The sequence below is a fragment of the Glycine max genome, chromosome 7 (genome assembly GCF_000004515.6).
Source record: "Glycine max cultivar Williams 82 chromosome 7, Glycine_max_v4.0, whole genome shotgun sequence".
Lineage (NCBI taxonomy): Eukaryota > Viridiplantae > Streptophyta > Magnoliopsida > Fabales > Fabaceae > Glycine > Glycine max.
In genome coordinates, this window is record NC_038243.2 from 15,288,894 (window position 1) to 15,308,204 (window position 19,311).

Sequence of the window (19,311 nt, forward strand, 5' to 3'; positions counted from 1 at the left end):
AAAGTGGGGGTGAACTTATCAAACATGGGGGTGCACTCAAGAAACTTCATCCATAACATACTAGAAGGGGGGTGAACTTATCAATTATAGGGTGTGTTCATAAATCTTCCTCAAGAAGTCTCTGGGCGGCAACCACCTCCATTTTGTTAAAAATGGCATCTAGGACATTCGTAATGTTTTCGTAAAATTTCTGAAAACCTTGGGTTAACATATTTCACTTAATATTGGTGAAAGGGAAGAGAAAAAAGAGGAAAATCAAGTCTAAAATGCTCCCATAAGGCTTCCGTAACTTTTCCATAAAGTACGAAAAGGGGGGTGAACTTAGTAATTGGGGTGCACTCAGAAATCTTCCTCAAGAAGCCTCTGGGCGACAAGCACCTCCCTTTTTCCCTATAAATAGGGGAGGGGAGCTGTTTCAAAAATGTCCATGACCCCTAGGCTATGCATTTCAACTATTTTGGGTGAAAAAACGTATTTCTGTGAAGAAAATCTAAGCCGAGGTGCTGCCGTAACGCTTCCGAGACATTTCCGTGAGTAAATCCGTGAAGATTTTCCGTCGTTCTTCGTCCGTTCTTCGTTCGTTCTTCGGTCTTCAACCGGTAAGTGTTCGAATCTAAGACTTTCAATTCATTTCTTGTTTTGTTTGCTTTCATCTTCATATCGTTCACTTTCGATTTTCTTTTCTTCCGCTGTTAACGAGCTTTTTACTGTTTATTTAAGCCGTTATCTCGCCTAATAAATGATGAAATGAATTTCAACCGATCATTTGTATTGTAATCTCGTTTAATCACTGTTAAAATAAAATTCAATAGATCGTTCACGCTGTTACCTCGATTAAATAAAAAAAAGACAAAATAATAATAAAATAACCAAAATATCTTGAAAAAAATAATAATAAAATAATCAAAATATCTTGAAAAAATAATGATAAAATAATCAAAATATCTTTGAATAAAATAATCAAAAAAATCAATCGGACGTTTTTCTTTGAAAGTTTCCTTGAATGAATTGACTAATAACCAAAGTGAAACTAAGGTTAAAATTAACTCACAAATCAAGTTTTGTCCGCAAAAGTCACTTAAAACCGTTTTAAGGTTCAACGCCTTAAACGGTCCTCTTTGCTTTTATCGGTTAACATGGACCGTTCAAAAGCATGAAATCAACCCATAACTTCACCACTTTCGCAAGAACTACGTAGGTTTGATTTCTTCATCGCAATTGAGGATACGTAGGAGCAAAAGCCCCGCTTTTGTCGACCCCGTGAAATCATTAAAGGTCCAACGCCTTAACGTTTCTCTCCTTTCAAAAAACCAAGAGATCGTTAACGGTCCAACGCCTTAACGTTTCTCTCCTTTCAAAAACCAAAAGATCGTTAATGGTCCAACGCCTTAACGTTTCTCCCCCTTTCAAAAATCAAAAGATCGTTTAAAGGTCCAAATGCCTTAAACGACTTTTGTATGGTTAAAATCAATCTTGCAAAAAAAGATAAAAACAACTTAACCAACGTTTAGTTCTAAAAGAACTACGTAGGTCTTATTTCCTCATCGCAATTGAGGATACGTAGGAGCGAGGGAAACACCCTTGTCGACCACAAAAAGATAAAAAATACAAAAGACCCATAAAAAGCTAAAAAACATAAAATAAAAGGGAAAATATGTAGTTTTGAAGTCATATTTGCACACTTGATTGAAGGTTGTCGTCCCTTGTGACGGACACGTGGGGTGTTAATAACTTCCTCATGCGTAAGAACAACTCCCGAACCTTTCACAATTAAAGTTCGTAGACCACACGCTTCGGTTTTTCCAACGTTTTCCTCGAATAAACATTGGTGACAACTATGCACGCCTTCCTCCCTTGGAAGACGCACCCGTGAGCCCTCACGTCGCCCTCCCGCCGAAAGGTAGGTTGCGACACTAATGAAATCTTTAAATGAGATACAATAATAAGCATGCACTAGAAGAGAATAATGAGGGTAAAAGATTGGTAGGAGGGTTAATGAGTTATGTGAATGACGAAATTAAGGATGACAGTCACAAAAACATTAACAAGTTATGAGCATGGTCAATATAAGAAAAATATGATTAGTCTTAGCATATAAGATAAACATTAATTTAATTTAGAAAACAAAGGGAAAGTGCAAAGGAGAAAAGTATATATATATATATATGGCATATGCATCTTGAACAATATTAAAGATATTAAAGGGTATGATGAGAGAAAAGAAAAAAATCTAACAAAATCTCAAGAGTTTAGGTAAGATTATTTGATAAATGTTTTATACTAAAGAATTTGATGAAATCTATAGAAATTTTTCTTAAAAAACAATTCATAAAAAATTATATGTTTTCAAATATCAAAAGATTTTTTTTATAAATTATAAAATATTCTAATCAAATACCATCAGATTTGTTGTCTTTGTTAAAAAAACTTAAAAGTCTTAATTGAATACCACAATATTTATTTATATTATTCTTGTAATTATGTTATTGATATAGTGTATCGATCGATTTCATTACTAACTAATCTCTATCAAAAATCTATCTTATCACCTTTAATGAGATTTTTTCCCTTCCAACCACTTATTAATGTTTATTTATATTATTTAAAAATCTTAATTAAATACCACAACACTTTTTTATAAAAAAAAAATTTAATCCAATACATCCCTCGAAATACTAATACCAGTCCTTGATAAGGGATGGAGAAAATAAGGCGTAAATATTTTTAATTAAGAAATGGAAAGGAAAGGAGAGGAGAGGAAGAGGGGTCAGTTGTTCATTTTCATCATTTCATTGTTTCTTTTCTTTTCCAGACATCAAACCAAACACTAGCTACGCTTCTCTCTCTTTCCTTCCCAGGCACTCTTCCTAATCCTCCATGGCTCTATGTTTTTTTTCTTCTTCTTCTTCTTGAAATAATAGAAGAAAAACATTAGAAATCTATCTGGATCCTGTTTTGCGTTTCAGATCACAGATTTGATAATGCATATTATTAAATTTAACTGAACGCATCTTATCACTTGAATTTCCTTCGCAGAGCTTCCTGTGGCTGTGGAATCATCGTATCTTCTTACGTCCGAAGCAAGCCTTTGTCTTGTGTGTGTTCTTCCCCCTTCCGTCAGGTTCGCTTTTCTTCATTTACATTTCCACAATATCAAAATACCCTTACCTCTGTTTCTTTTATTATTTGTTCTATTTGTTGTCAAGAAATACTTTCGATGCATATGTCTCTGTGATTTAATTCGAAATAGTGGACAGACAACCTCTTCAGCTGTTGTGTTCCACAAGTTGCTCCATTATTCATACACTCTTGTCCTTATCCGAACCCCTCAGCTTTCGAAGCTTCCTTGCTTTGTATTTGGTTGTTTTTTTAGCTTTGTTTTCTTCAATCAGTCACTTTTTTTTGCTGTTGTGGGTTAAAGGGGATGTGTCAATTACCTCAAGTTACTTGTTTTGAAATCAGTATTGGATTTAAAGGCTTAAACTTGAACTAAACTACAAGTTACTTGTTCTTTGTCCATGTTACACCATAGCTATTATGGGCTTCATCATGTTCGCTTTTAATTTAGTTACATGCTTGCTCCCCTTCCACTTTGAGCCATCTATCAATCTAATTATAAAACAAAAATGTTGAACCAAATCTTTTGCAGTCAATCATTGTAAGGATTTCTGCCTCTCTCTTCAACTTAAACCAGCATACTGAAAGGATTAAAATATGCATTCCAAAACAGCACTTGAATCTTGGCTAATTGAGAAATGTTAGCAACATATTCTCTAACACACTCTATATTGTTGGGTGAATTTCATGAGTCCCAGTAAAAGAGAATGGGTCCTTTTTTAGTGGGACCAACATAAAATTCGACTAATAATTAGGGTTGTCAATTGGGCACTATAGCAGTATTAGCTGCTATATGCACTGCCATAGTGCCACACTTCAATGTTGCAGTCATAGTGGCCGACGCAGTAGCGGTGCTGTAGCACTGCTATGCTGATGGTGTCCAAATTCCTGAGAATGGCATCCAATATTAACGTTAGGGGGGCATTTTATGGAGATAATTTTGTGATTTTTCATAAAATAGGGTTTTGGCTTGTATAAAAACCCTTTCAAAATTCATAACTATCATGCCTCACTTGTGCTCTTCTACCTTGTGGCTATGACCCAACCCCTGTGTGCGAACCTCCAGCAACCATTGTGTAACTCTTCTGCAACTTGTCTAGCAGCAGTTTTTACTTCTCTCTTGTTCTCGTTCTCTGGGTTTTTTCTTCAGTTTTTTCTTGTAATCTTGTTCTCGTTGTTCTCTTATTCTCATCAATCTCTGTTTTCTTTGTTTGTGTTTCTCCTCTACTGTGATTTTTTTTTTCTTTTCTATTTTCTCTTGTTCTCTTTGTTCCATCAATCTATGTTCTTTGTAGTCTTGTCTCCGAGGTCTTGTTTTTGGTCATCCGTCTACCAAAGACCCATACTCAGTCACTCCTTTTGTCTATATCTCTTTGGTTAGACATGGTATCCGCTATTACATTTTACTTTTATGTTTACTTAAGAGCTAAGACCTATAACTTTTTTTATTGATTATGAACATGTCAAAATTTTTTAGTATGTATTTTTTCTTAAAAAATAACTGAACATTCATGTGTATTTAGAATGAATCATATAAACTATATAAAAAGTTTCAAAATAGTGGTCATCCCATGCTGTGTGCTATAGCATTTTTGGATTCAGCCACTATACGGGATTGATAACTATGGTATGAGGAAAGAATGTTGAAAAAAGTGTGTCAAAGAATTTATTGCTAATATTGCTTTGTGTTTTTTATTACATGGAATTTTGTCTGACATTAGGCTAGCCTTTAGATTGTTTTAACTTTTAAATTTGACACCCTGTTTGCCATGGTCATATTTGGCTTCCTAATCTCTGTCTTAAACTATTCATCCTCCTTCTAATAGGGCATTGGATGTTGTGCTTATGTAATGAAGGTGCACAATATGAAATGCATAGCTCTTATGGGGGATTGATGTAATAGTCTCAAGAAATAGGACAATGAGAGGTCCCTTCCTTTATTGAATTTATTCAAGAATGGCTTTTTTCCTAATCAAGAATTTCATAAAGCTTGTTCTGTAACAACATTAAGATTGTTTTTTATTTTTATTTCCTTGATTAGTTATTTAAATATGTCTGGTGCTAGACTTCTAGGAAAATCAGATGCATCGTGGTAAATTTTCCCTTACACCCAAGAATGAAGTCAAGGACTTGACAGGTTCAAGTTTAACCAGTTACAAACATAGCAGTCTTCTGGACCCCATAGATGTTTCTTCATCTTCAGATGATGAAAATGACCTTCCTAATGATGATGTGTCTAATCAATTAGTCCTTTATGATCCTGTGGCGAATGGAAACAATGCAATTGAACTTGCACCTGATCCTCTCCAGTGTGAACATCCATTGCTTCCAAGAAGCAAACCTTCACATTCAGTTCCTAGAGTTTTGCCTTCAGTTGGTGCTTTCACTGTCCAATGTGCATCCTGCTTCAAATGGAGGTTGATTCCAACAAAGGAAAAATATGAAGAAATACGTGAGCATATCCTTGAACAACCTTTTGTTTGTCAAAAAGCTCGTGAGTGGCGACCTCATGTATCTTGTGATGATCCAGAGGATATTTCTCAGGATGGCAGCAGGGTTTGGGCTATTGATAAGCCAAACATTGCACAGCCTCCGGCTGGATGGGAGCGACTGCTAAGGATCAGAGCTGAAGGAAGCTCCAAATTTGCAGATATGTATGCATCCATTATTGATCCTTTATTTTTATCTGTTATTGGAATAGAAACACCCTTGTGCAATGATACAATACTTATGCTTTCCTTCTACTAATGAATTCTTTGGGTCAGTAAGTATACTCTATTGGAATTTTTAATTTGTCAATAACTTGTGATTGTAATATTTTAACATTTCAGATACTATATAGCACCATCAGGCAAGAGATTGCGTTCAATGGTAGAGATCCAGAAGTATGTTCCTGCTGCTTTTGCTTTACTACCTTTGCAATGTTTTCTGAATTATTATTCTTCATATAATTTTGTCATGGTGCCTGTGTTTTAAGGTTCTTGATGGAGCATCCTGAGTATACAAGAGATGGGGTAACTCTTTCACAGTTCTCATTTCAAATACCAAGGCCATTACAAGAAAACTATGTGAGGAAGCGACCTGCTAGACTTACCTCTTCATATGAAGTCAGTGAGCCTGTTGAACATGAACAAGGTACATATAATTTATATGGATAAAAAATTGAGTAGAAAAGGTGTAATTTTATCCTTCAAAATATTCTTGTAGATGTGAATACTAAAGATTTGAGTGCATTACTATTTGTTATAATGATGATGATGATGATGATGCAGTGAGTCCTCTAGCATGGGTAGATCCAGAAGGGCATGGTCGCAGACTGGGGCTTCCTGCCCCCCCATTCATGGAATCCCATGATATTGACCCTATCAGTATCAGCCGTCCTTCAAAGAGGCAAGCAACTCATAAAGGTGCCCTGTAGTAAGGACCCTCATCAAATCCTTTCGTGTTATGTGCATTGTGCAGTCAGTCAGTTGCATCTTACTTACAAATAGAGAAATAGTTCGTTTATCCTTTTTAATAGGGCATTTTAGGTGTAATGAGCTTGCGGGGAAAAGCAGTGTAGAGACGGTTCACTTGTCCTCATGAGGAGATCATTATCTTGGTATTCCTAATAAAAATGTATTTTGCATCTGGGAGAATCTTTTGTACAAAAAAGGGTGCCTGTCCCAAGAGAAACATGTTAGACTCAAGTAATATTCTGATATGAAAATATGGTCATTCAGCAAGAGGCTAATTTGATCTTAACTTTAGCTTCTTTTGACCTTTTCTTTTTCACCTATTGTTTGATTTAGATCTTCCACAAGGAAAAGAGTTTTCTTTTATAATGATTATAATTATAATATAACGGTGGTGCACTAGGTGTCGTGAAAAAGGATGGAAATAATAATCATGATGATAACATGGGCACGTAATAATGATAAGATAATTTTGATGGCCAAGCATCACACCTTAGGCGAACGTGACTTTAGAAAGGGTATGTCATGCTTTTGCTTGAAGCCCTGTCCAACTCAATTGGCAATTTGTTGTCCATGATGATCTCAATTTTATAAACTGTTGGATTTAATTAAATGGTTCTAATTTTTGACCAAAAAAGTGAATGATTAGGATGAAGTTATTTTAACCTGTAAAACCGGTTTACTATTAAGTATATAAATATAAATATTGCTGATTTTTCCTCGTATAGACAGTGCATTTTATCTGTGGTTGATGCGAGGCTCTTAACGTTGGGGTCGATGAACTGACGAAGGTGTTAATCTTGAGCCATATTTCAAACGAGTCCCCCGTTTTTCTTTTTTGATTGGTAGGAATCGAAAATAAGTATTAAAGATTTACAAAACAATTCATATATCATATTCAATCAACTGAGTTAAACTTTATAAGTCTGTCCTCTTCTAGTACACACCAACAATGACTAATTTTTGACTTTCCATCATTTATCATTTTACAAGTTCAGCACGGATGGTTTTACTTTAATGACATAAATTTGTCAAATATGTTGTAATGGGGATGGGATAATCTACCAATGACCTTTCTCATGTGCTACTAATGTTCTGTCTTCCCTTGAATACTACTTTCAGGCTATTGTACTTGTACAGTTGTACCAGAATTAGATAAAACACACTCAATAGTTTAGTGGCTTTAATTATATATCTCGGGACGTCCCTTCTGAATAGCATCCTCACAAACAAAATGCTTGCATGGTGCTGCCTTTGGTAGAAAATCTAAGCATGCTGACCCAACCTTGGAAGTGATTGATAAAAAAAATACTACATACATAGGAGAAATGGACTATTATCGTGGTTGGTGCACTGGTAAAGCAGAATGTGTTGAGGTTGGTAACATTTGTAATTTGTAAACTTAAAGCTGGTCCAGGATCTTAAGACAACCACTTTTTTGTAAATATGTAGTCATTTTCAGTTGCATTTGGAAAATATTGCACATACATTGTGTTAAGTAAAATCTATGACAACAAATATGATTAGGAAAGGATACAACTTATGGGTTTTTATTAGGCCCAAAATATGTGGCTGTATATGTTGAATAATGAGTAGAGTAGTTCGTTTAGATAGATTACTGGCCAGTGCCACGGATGAGGAACATACATAACTAGAAGTTAGTAAACTTACTTAGGAGTCACTTTCCGCATCAATTATTGGAATATTGAAGGAGATGTCATAGCCTGTCTTTGTGGTTGTGGGATTCGATCTCAACAAATTCCATTGTCATACTCATACATACCATGTGCACTCTATTAAATGCCCTTTGGCACTTATCTCCTCTCATATGGTAGAGGGGAGCTTTTAATAATGAATTTACTTTCGTAGGATATATAATCATTTAAAGTGTTCCTTTAATTAATTAGTGGTTGGTTTAAGTAGTACATATATGATTTTACTTAAATAAATCTTGTATATGTAGAAATCTCAGTTAGGAGATCTAATTCTTCCATATTGTGAATGTTCACATCTTGAACAAGAAAAAAAGTAGTTTTTTCTTTAACATGCATTCAAAACAGTATTTTAATTTAACATAAATTGAATAGTAATTTTAAATAATTATTCAATCTTAATAGATGTTATTTCTTCATGGTTAAATTATTGTTTAAGTCCTTATAATCTTAAATAAATTCTTACTTGCCAACAACCGTTAAGACTTTAATATATTTTATTAAATTACATAAACATATTAAAAGCATAAATAAACTATAGGATCTAATGGATAAATAACGATTAATTAAGTGTCTGTTTCATTTGAGTTTTTCTTTTTCTTTAAGTAGTTAAAAAACTAGCATAATACTCTGTCTTTACACAGGTGACTTGACTATTTTTAAATATAAATAATATAATACATATATAATTTATCAAGGTCATTGCCATTAAAGAAACCAATATTTATGTGATGGATATATTTTTACAAAAGTTTAAACTATATTTTTTATGTTCAGTAAGAACACAACAATAAGAAAAAAAATTTGAATATTAAAAAACATGTTTTTTATTCCATTGATCCATAATATTTTTTTTTAATTTTGAAAACGAAATTAAAACCAAAAAATAAAAAATTTATTATAAAAAAATATATAAGTGATGATTGTGAATAAACATGAATATATGACTATAGGGGCAAGGAGGGGACAAGTATGTTGTTCCTATTCCCATTCCTACTCAATAAATTAAAATAAAAATTAAAATAATTAAAAGAGTAAAAGGTATTTTAAGCATATCAAAATCTATAATTATTTTGCATAAAAAAATATAAATGATGATTGTGAATATGCATATCAATAGAACACGACAAGGATGTGTATGTCATTTTGTGTTCCCATTCTCATCCTCATCCCCATCCCCATCCTCATCTTTATTTCTATCATCCTTGATCTTTGTTTAAGATAAATTTTTTTAAGTCACTCATCCCCGTTCAAGCCATGTATATTTGTCTTGTCTCAATCCTTGTTCATTAAAAATTGCTACTACTTTGTAACAATATATTTATAAATATTTTAAATTAGATTTACAATAATTTTTAGAATAAAAATCTCAACATTATAATATAAATATTAATCAATAAAATATTTATCTATGAAATTATTTAAATTTGTTTTATACAATTTTTATTTATAAATCATTTTATAAAATTTTAAATTAAAAATAAATTTAGCTAATTAATTTGCACCCACCCCCATCCTGTTGAGGATTGAGTATATTTATCCTATTCTCATTCTTAACCACTCAAAGTAACTATTATTTTAAAATAATATATTTATACACATTTCATATTAGATTTAAATTAATTTTTAGTATAAAAATATTAGCCTTTAATACAAATATTAGTCAACAAAATATTTATTTAAGAAATTTTTTAAAAAAATATATTTGATTTTAATTAAAAATAATTTTATAAAATTTAAAAGTAAAAATATTACCATTCAACATCATCTCACATATCCGTCTCATCCTCATCCTTTCACTAAAAATATCTATTACTTTAAAATAATATATTTACAATATAATTTTAAGGAATAGATATAAGTATAAACATAAAAGAAAAAAAGATAAAAATAAAATTAAAAGAGAGTTACATGTATCTTAAGAAAATATATATATATATATATATATATATATATATATATATATAATATTACAACAACAAAAATATTAATATAGTACATAAACAGTATGTAATATCATATAATAATATGGTGAATTATAAATATATTTTTACATATGTAATAATAATGAGAGAGAGGGAAAAAGTGAAAAGGAGTTTGTAGGATATGTGTTTTTTTTAGAAAATACAGAAAATAAAAAATCTAAAAAAATAAAAGAAAAACAAATGAAAAAAAAAGTTAGAGAGGAAATAAAAGAATATTGAGCAGTAATTTTTTTTATTAAATTGTGACGTGTTTTATAAAAAGACCAATTTTTTCTATTAGTTTAATATAATAATATATAAAATAAATTTGTCTTTTTTTATATATTTGTCAACTTTATTATATTTTTTAATGTAATATAAATTGTCTTTTAAATATGAACATGATAACTTCAATATAATATTTCATAAAAATAAATATTCAATAAAGTACACAAATAATATATAATGTCTTAATAATAATAATAATAATAGAAATAGAGATTTTTTGATGATAGAATGATAATGATTTTTTGTTTTATATAATAATAAATAGTAGATAAAAACTTTTTATTTTTTATATTTGTTAACTTTGCAGTATTTTTAATGTAATATAAAAATATCTTTTAAATATCAACATGATAACTACTCGCCAGAAAAAAAAATGAACCTAATAAATTAAATATATTATTATACAAAAAAAAATATTTAATAAAGTACATAATAATAACATAAATATATTATTACACAAAAAAATTATTTAATAAAGTACATAATAAATAATGATAATAATAAGAAGAAGAAGAAAGATTTTTGCTAATAGAATAATAAGGATTTTTTTCTTTATAATTAAAATTATAGATATGAAAAGCCTGTTTTATTAATAGATATAGATTTGAACTCAAAATTTTAACTTAAACTCGTTATTTATATTAACAAGCGTTGGTATTCTAGTTTACATAAAAAAATATTTTCTCTATAGGCAAGTTTACAGAAAAATAATAACCAATAGTACATAAAAATGTTTACTTTTAAAAAGAACGCAGAGATTTTATTGAAAACTTTGAAGCTATAAAGACGTATTTAAAAGTTTAATAAAATTATAAGAAATTTTCAAATAATTTAAATTTTATTTATAAGTTTCTATGCTTGATCCTGTGGGCTTTGTTGGTCTTGTCGGACTCGTGCAGGAAGAGCATGAATTCATCAATGTTTGAGGCGCACTTGTTTTTATCTTCTCTATCATGTCACAGATTTAATATCATTATTCATAATTATCTTCACTTTGCCACATTTTAATGCCATTGGATTCTCATTCTCTATTCCAAAAAAGAAAAATAAAAAGTAATTTAGCATTATATCATTGATAAGTTTTAAGAATGTTAATTTGAATTATCTTGATCATCCATAGACATTATAGATTTTGTGTAATTCTTTTTTAATCAGGCAGCACAAATTAAAATGTTTATGTTTAAATTATATTTAAAATTTATAATAAATTTAAAAATTTAAATAAACATTTAATTTCTCCAAAAGCTAACCAAAATAATTAACTTGTAATTTTTAATTGATTCTATTTTTATAAATACTCATAAAAAAATTATCCTATCATGTTAATTATAATAGAAAATGCGAGCGGTGCTTTTCTCTCCCCCAAAATTGATTAAAAAAAGGAAAATGCAAAAATGGCGTTCCTTTTTAAACCAATATAGTATGATTTATTTATTTTGAATACGTTGTTTTCCTTCGATATGATGTAGATTTTATTTGTTTGTTTGGACAATATGACATAGATATATCGCATATAATAGGCACAGTCATCCCTGTCCGCCGAAAAATAAGGTACACCACTCATATGCTTGGGGATGTGAAATATTTTATTAGTTTTGGTCTTTCAAAGTTTAATTTTGAAATAATTTATATAATTCATGTTTGATTTTGTAGCATATATTTAAGTTAGAAACTGAAAAATTAGTTGATAAAGTTATTACACTTATTTTGTGATAATTTATTTTTCTTAGCGTGATATATTTATTTTGAAATGGAGGTTGGAATTAAATTGATTTTAAGTCTTGCCACTAACAAACTCTCCGTTCAGACAAGCTTTTCCCAAAAATTCTGAGGCTTTTATTGTCTTTAATTAAAAATTGAATGGATGAAGAAGAAAAGGATATATCATAGTCTAAAAAGAGAAGAAAAAGAAAATGCTGAAAAGGATGGAAGCTATCAACAATTACAAATGGGATCGAGAATGAATCTTATCGGGAAATGCAAATGCTTCTTCGTCATTGCCAAGTGCCAACGCTTTATGGAGGCCTTTTTCCCGAGTAATTCTTTTATTTTTACACTATTTACTCTTAAAATAAAATAAATTTAAGAAAAATAATTAATTTAATTTATAACAATAAATTATCTTAAATTTAATTTTTTTTAAATTGTCATTATAATTTTTTATTCACAAATTTTATTTATTAATTATTAATTTTTTTATTAACGAATGAATTAATATGGAACATTTTTCTGCATTTATTTTCCTTTTATCATTCCATCAATCTTATATCTCAATCTTTAATATTTTTTTAATTATTTATTAATATATTTTCTTTTTTAAATGAAAAAATTCTTTAATATAAAAATAATTAATGTATAAAATATTTTAAATTGAATCATATGAAAAATATTATTTTAAACTCGAGTGGAAACATAAAATTGTCCTGCAATAACATATAATAATAAGGCACACGTCATCTACATTTTGGTTCACCCGGGAAATCAGGAATTATATAAATATATATACACTTTAGTCCACCTAAACTCTGTTTCGATTCCATCGAGGCACAGCCATGAATGAAGCATTTTTTTTTTCTTTAACAAAATATTGAAAATTGTAATGTCAAAAGTTTGATAAGTGCATACCCCCAAAACTCTAACAATTTTTTTTTTCAGATGTCATAATCATTGTAAAACACACAAACACACATATTGTCTGTGTATTTAAAAAAAATTTACTTGATTGTGTTTGATTATACTTAATAAAATTAACAGAAAAACTAACTATAAGCTAGAAAGTTAGATTATGTTTAGTATAATTAAAGTTAAAAAACTAATTTATTAAATTTGAAGTAATATGTAAAATTAGTTTTTAAACTAACTCAAAAGTGTAAAATGAAATAAAAAAAACTATGATTTATTTTAAAAAAATGTAACAATGAAAATAAATAAATATATTTAGGACGAAAGTAAAAAAAATATAAAAAATTAAAACGTAAAAGCTAACATTTTAAAAAATATTAGAAGTTATTAAAAAAATTTGTTTATTAAACAACCAAATGAATTTTTTAGCAAGTAAAATAAGTTATAAACTAATTTAAATATCTTATCAAACATAACCCTAGCTAGGAACGGAAAAACTAACATATAGTTAAAAGTTTAAAAATTAACTTATTAAATTAGAAGTGTCAAGTAAGATTAACAAGAGTGTAAAATCACATAAAAACAAAAAAAAAACATGATTTATTTAGAAAAAGTAACAAAAAGGATATATAAATATATTAAAGATAAAAATAAAAAAAATATATAAAAAAAATTAAAAGTCAGCGTTTCAAAAAATATAGACATTACTCAAAATCTAGTAAAAAGAATTTGCTTACTGAACAATTAAATAAGTTTTTCGGCTAGTAAATTTTTTTACATTATATATATTTAAAATAAGATCGTGACATAAAAATTGTTAAATTTTATTTTGTGTTTGTGCATTTATATTATTAGTGTATTTGCAAAAATATTAAAACATAATTTACTTTATCATCTTATTAAATATATTCATATATAAGATGATGGTAAAAAAATCTAACTCAATTAATTGATGAGTTATTATTGGATTATGTAGTTTTTTAATTTTTAAAAACATGTAAATATAATTTATTTTCATGTTTAAACTTAAACTTTAGTAGCGATCTTAAAAAGTTAAAGGATAGATTAAATTTTCATTAATATAAAAAGACAGCAATTAAAATAAGTTTGATTGCAAATATAAGGAGAAAAACACATTTTTTGCTATGAATGGGGTTGGTGCGAAGAGTGACGCAACTCCGTTAAACGAGCCTTAATTTCGGCTGCTTTACGGTGCACGCTCACCGGCCCCACCTTCTCTATTCCTCTCATCCTTTTTATCTTTTTGCTTAGTTTCTTTAAATTAAACAAATTTAAATCTTGTACTACAACCTGTTCACACATAAACAAATATTCCAATTTAAATTATTTGAAGTTGTTGTTAATGTAAGATTTATTTATTTATTTGTTGTAACATGACACGTCGGTAAATAACATGGGAATGTCCAAAACTCATGTACACAAAAACCTATACGCGTTTAAATCAAATAATGTTTCCATTATTTTCAATGTTTGGGAGATCTTTTCTTAATTACAACTTCACCCGAAGGCGAAGACTTAAATCTTCTTGTCTCAACTTCTATCAAAATGAATTTATAATATAGAATAAATTAATTTTTTATTTTAAATGCTATATCAACACTTTTAATCTTTCTTTCCATTCTCCTTCCATCACATCATAATTCTTATCACAACTTTATAACATATTTTTTTAACTCTCTAAATATTGAAAAAGTCATTAAGTGTCTATCAAATATTTTTCATTTAGTATAAGATACACACTTGCCAATCGTTCAAATCATTTTTTTTTATTTGCTTTATAATTCTGATATTGTAATATTTTTTTTATCCATGAAAATGTTTTAGTGTGTTTAGTTTAATGTTAAGGTACACACATATTCTCGTGGGCGTTTTGTGAAAAATAAAAAGTCGGAGTTTTTTATTTAACAACTGTTAAATAAGTTGTGAATAAAAAGTCGGAGTTTTTTATTTAACAGCTGTTAAGTAATAAAAACCTTTCAACAATAAATCAAATATTAATATGCAATGAATGAATTATTAGTATTTTTTTTAACTTCAAACAAGTTGTGTTAACCGTAAAAATTATAAATAAGTTTTCGAAAACAACTTCACTTTCTAAAAGTTGATTTTCACTATATTCTATTAATAAATAATTTTTTTAAGAGTGATAGATATAATTCATTCTCAATTATATGGTCTTTTTTATCAAACAAATAATTATAATCTTCAACTTAAAATAATTATCTAATAACTTATGAAGATAATAATAATAATTTCGATAATATATCTATATCCATATGTAGTAATAGTTCTTTTTAACAACAATTTATAAAGTAATTTCTACAATAGTTTCTACAATAATAGTTCGATAATAGTAGTGAATTTGATAACAATTCTAATAAGGATTATGATAATATGTAGTGCATTCAATAGTAACAAGCAGGACTTGTCTAGAAGTTTTGGGACCTAAGACAAATTTTTCAAAAAAGACTTACATTCTCTTTTAATAAACTTTTCTCTAAGCATAATATGAAAAAATAAAATGAATTGAAGTTTTCTTATATGATAAAATAAACTGATGTACTTAATATTTTTATAAACTATTCTTATCTAACTTTTCCATTATATTTTACCTTCATCTTTCTTTGTATAAATACTTATATGGAGAAATTTATCTAAATATAATCTTAATATTTTAATCTTACGGAGAAATCTTAATATTTTACTTTCAATAGATAATTCATTAATTCTTTCTTGCATTTCACCACTTCCTCTTTAATTTTTTTAAACCAAATTCACACTTTCTATTTGACACTTTATTATATTAGTAAACTTTATAAAGTATAAGAATAAAATAAAATGAAAATACAACAAAAAATATAAAAAAATATTGCAAATTAAATAAGAAAAAAGATGATTAAATGATAGAGCCTGGACATAGAAGAACTATACGTTTTGATATTATCTGACACATTAATATTAGTTATTTACTATAAAAATCATTTTAGGACAACTCCAAATGAAAATATTAAATTTTATAATATATATATATATATATATATATATATATATATACACTGTTAATATTACCCACTAATTAATACTATTGTAAATATTGTTGTAATGACTATTGGCCAATAATATAAAAATTGTATAAATTTGTAGTTCTACACTTGCACCCTTTAAAGTCTTACATTTCATTAAACAAAATAATGGTTTTGTTACTTGACGTGAATTAATGACTGCCGTGTTGAATTAGTACATGATAAAATTATTGCAGTTTTGGTGGGCCTAAGGTAATCGCCTACTTCGCCTTGCCGTAGATATGGCTATGGTCACAAGCAATGAAAATTGGATAAAAATATAATTTGAAAAAAAAAAGATTAAAAATAGTAAAAAGTTTAAAAAATAAAAATTCACTGAGATGAATACATGACTTTCAAATCGAGAGTCATCTTTGTTGTTGGTGTTTGAAGAACTACATCACAATGATTCAATCCAATAAAATTGATTGATTATTTAAAATTTTGTTTATAATTTTCTAATATTAAAGGCCAAGTTATATGATTTTAACATGTATACAATAATTTTCTATTCACAAATTCAATGGCGTCGATGTCTTCACATAACTCCTTTTATTAACCGCTGCAACTGTCAATTTTGAATTAAAAAACCTTCATCCCGAGCGCTTTTTGCCACCACATGCTTGATATGTTTCTTCAAAACATCAATCTCATTGAAACCTACTATTTTGATAAAAACATCAACACTTAAGCTCACCTTAAGTACTTTGATATGATCTTAAATCAATATATTTCCTTTTTTATGGAAATAGTAAATATTGAATTTTAGTAAGTTCTTATACTTACTAAATTTGTATAACAGAGATAACAGGTTTTAAAGTACAATGGTATTGTTTTTAATATTTACAAATTTCTTTAATCACTATATTGTCACTAAAATTCTTTGCTTATTGTGTTTTAATACAATATTTTTCATTTTATACTTTATCTTATTTCTTATGCTAATTGTTAAAAAATAAAAAAGATTTTGTTGCAAAGGTGACTATGGATTGAATAATTAGTGTGAAATTGATCATGTGAGCTATGAGACCCACGTACATGAGAGGATTGACATTGACATGTATGAAGAAAATTATTCCTTTGAATCGATGTACGAAATAAATAAATAAATACTTGGAATTTTGGACTCGAAGACATTTGAAAGTCGATGGTCAAACCATTGGGACCTACAACTCACCAGTTTAGGGGACATGGCCTTTGGAATTGGGACCCCTTCTTTCCGTCTTCCAACACCACTTCCGTCAACAACTAACGTCAAATATAATTCAATCATTTTTTTTTATTTTATTAAATCTTCTTAGTAGGAATCCTACTTTACATTCGATTAAGAGGAAAGAAAAATAGATAAAAGGAAATGGAAAGTGAAGTTGTTTCGTAAAGATGAAATCATGAAAAAGTGAAATGAGAGAGAAAAAGTAATTGGTATATAATATAAATAAAATATTTGTGAAATTTCAATTATATATATATATATATATCATACATTAATTTGTATATGCCTAATTTCTGGACAATATATTTAAATAAGTCATTTCATATTGGAATATACTTATTCGAATAAGAATAACATCTTCGAATATGTTTTCATGCTTCTCTCTCTTACCACACGAGGATAATTTGGAAAAAAAATATTATTCATCTTTATTTTCTTCACAAATCACATCTATTTTGAGGAAAAATGCAAAGTCACAGACCTCACATTAATCATACAAAAAAATCATTGTTCATTTCTCCTCCTTTAATGCAAATGAACAAGTGAAAGTTAACCTTTTCTCTCTTTTCATCGATGAGCGACTTTCTTCACCCTTATTTCATTGGAAACAAAAATAACATTAGTGTGAGTTTGGTTTAAAGGAATGAAATATGTGTGAAAGTGAATTGAAATTAAGGATAAATAGTTATTTTTATTTTTAAAAGTTAGTGTTGAGCGTTGACAAATTTATCCCCGAAAGATGAAAAATTAAAATTTAGTTTTTAAAAGTATAAAATGTACAACAAATTTGCCCCTCCATTAACATTAATGGATTTGCCTACGTCGAGACATGAGATATAAAGTGGGTTAGATGGTTAAGGGAGAAGGGAAGAGGGAAAAAGTCACGGGTTTGATCCCCTCTACTAACAAAACTAACAATTAAAATTTGCTGACTAAGAAAAAATTGGCATGTCCGGACGAAATTGTTTGCTTGCTCACGTGGTCTTCATTGCAACATTGTCTCTATCGAGATTCTATTGTACATTAGTGGGAATTGGAGCCTTCACCCTTTCTTTCTCAAATCGAAAAACACATTGGCACCGTTGACACTACGACAACCACCCTTCAATGAAAACAGCACCTCCAACCCGAATCCATTATCGCTACCATGCCACATAACCATTCAACCCAAATCCCAATCCAATCCTCAAAGCATCAAACTTTTAATAGTTATTTTATTAGAACACTCTCTACGCCAACAGTCTCGACCTCGTCATTGTCCTTTTTGTCAAAATCGACCACATTCTTTACGTTGCTTTTGTCCTTCGCTCCAATTACCTCCCCACATCAAGTAATGAACCGTCGTCATCGCATGCCTTGACTCTTCCACCGTCGAGGTCCTCAAACTTTTATACTTTATCACGTGTTGTGTAATGTCTTTGACTATCGACTTCTCGCACTCTATGACACTTCACATAGTGACACTTCATTCAACTTTCTTGTTGGTCAAAATCCTTCATCGATCATAACTCTCTGTAGGTATCCATTTTTAAGACATTGACAATCTGTTTTGGTTGCTTTTAGGAACAAATGACTATCCCCACAAATCAACATGAGACTTTTCAATGTACTTTATCCTCATTTACACGTTTTTTGGGAAACTTCCTAAAAAGTCATTTATCTCATAATTATTCAAAGTTAAGCATGCTAAACTGTGAAGTTCTTAAGTGATAGATTATCGAAAAGTATATGCATTTTGTTTATATAGGTAATACCAATTATTTTCTTTAAGTCATTCTCAACTATACAGTCTCATACCTGCATAATCTTTAAATCCCTATTTTTTTTAATGTGATTCATTGGAATGTTACATGCACA

The 19,311-nt window shown here is 28.9% G+C and overlaps 1 protein-coding gene across 8 annotated transcripts; it reads left to right on the forward strand.

The window, feature by feature from the left end:
• Positions 1 to 2,705: 2,705 nt before the first annotated feature.
• LOC100790117 (methyl-CpG-binding domain-containing protein 2) lies at positions 2,706 to 6,842 on the forward strand. Of its 8 annotated transcripts, none has more exons than XM_041017029.1 (7): positions 2,721 to 2,858; positions 3,037 to 3,121; positions 4,944 to 5,044; positions 5,183 to 5,771; positions 5,949 to 6,002; positions 6,095 to 6,252; positions 6,390 to 6,842. In XM_041017029.1, exons 4-7 carry the CDS (start codon positions 5,200 to 5,202, stop codon positions 6,533 to 6,535), a joined length of 930 nt encoding a protein of 309 aa, XP_040872963.1. In that variant the 5' UTR covers positions 2,721 to 2,858; positions 3,037 to 3,121; positions 4,944 to 5,044; positions 5,183 to 5,199; the 3' UTR covers positions 6,536 to 6,842. The 8 variants fall into 8 exon arrangements, with proteins under 8 accessions (XP_006583579.1, XP_014633450.1, XP_006583582.1 ...); XM_006583518.4 differs by having other exon boundaries at positions 5,191 to 5,771; XM_006583516.4 differs by lacking the exon at positions 4,944 to 5,044 and having other exon boundaries at positions 2,706 to 2,858.
• Positions 6,843 to 19,311: the final 12,469 nt, after the last annotated feature.

Coding starts and splice junctions, on each gene's coding strand:
- LOC100790117 (XM_006583516.4), top strand. CDS start 5,200: ATGCATCGTGGTAAATTTTCCCTTACACCCAAGAATGAAGTCAAGGAC. Junction 5,772..5,948: donor AGCTCCAAATTTGCAGATAT/GTATGCATCCAT, acceptor TTAACATTTCAG/ATACTATATAGCACCATCAG. Junction 6,253..6,389: donor GCCTGTTGAACATGAACAAG/GTACATATAATT, acceptor ATGATGATGCAG/TGAGTCCTCTAGCATGGGTA.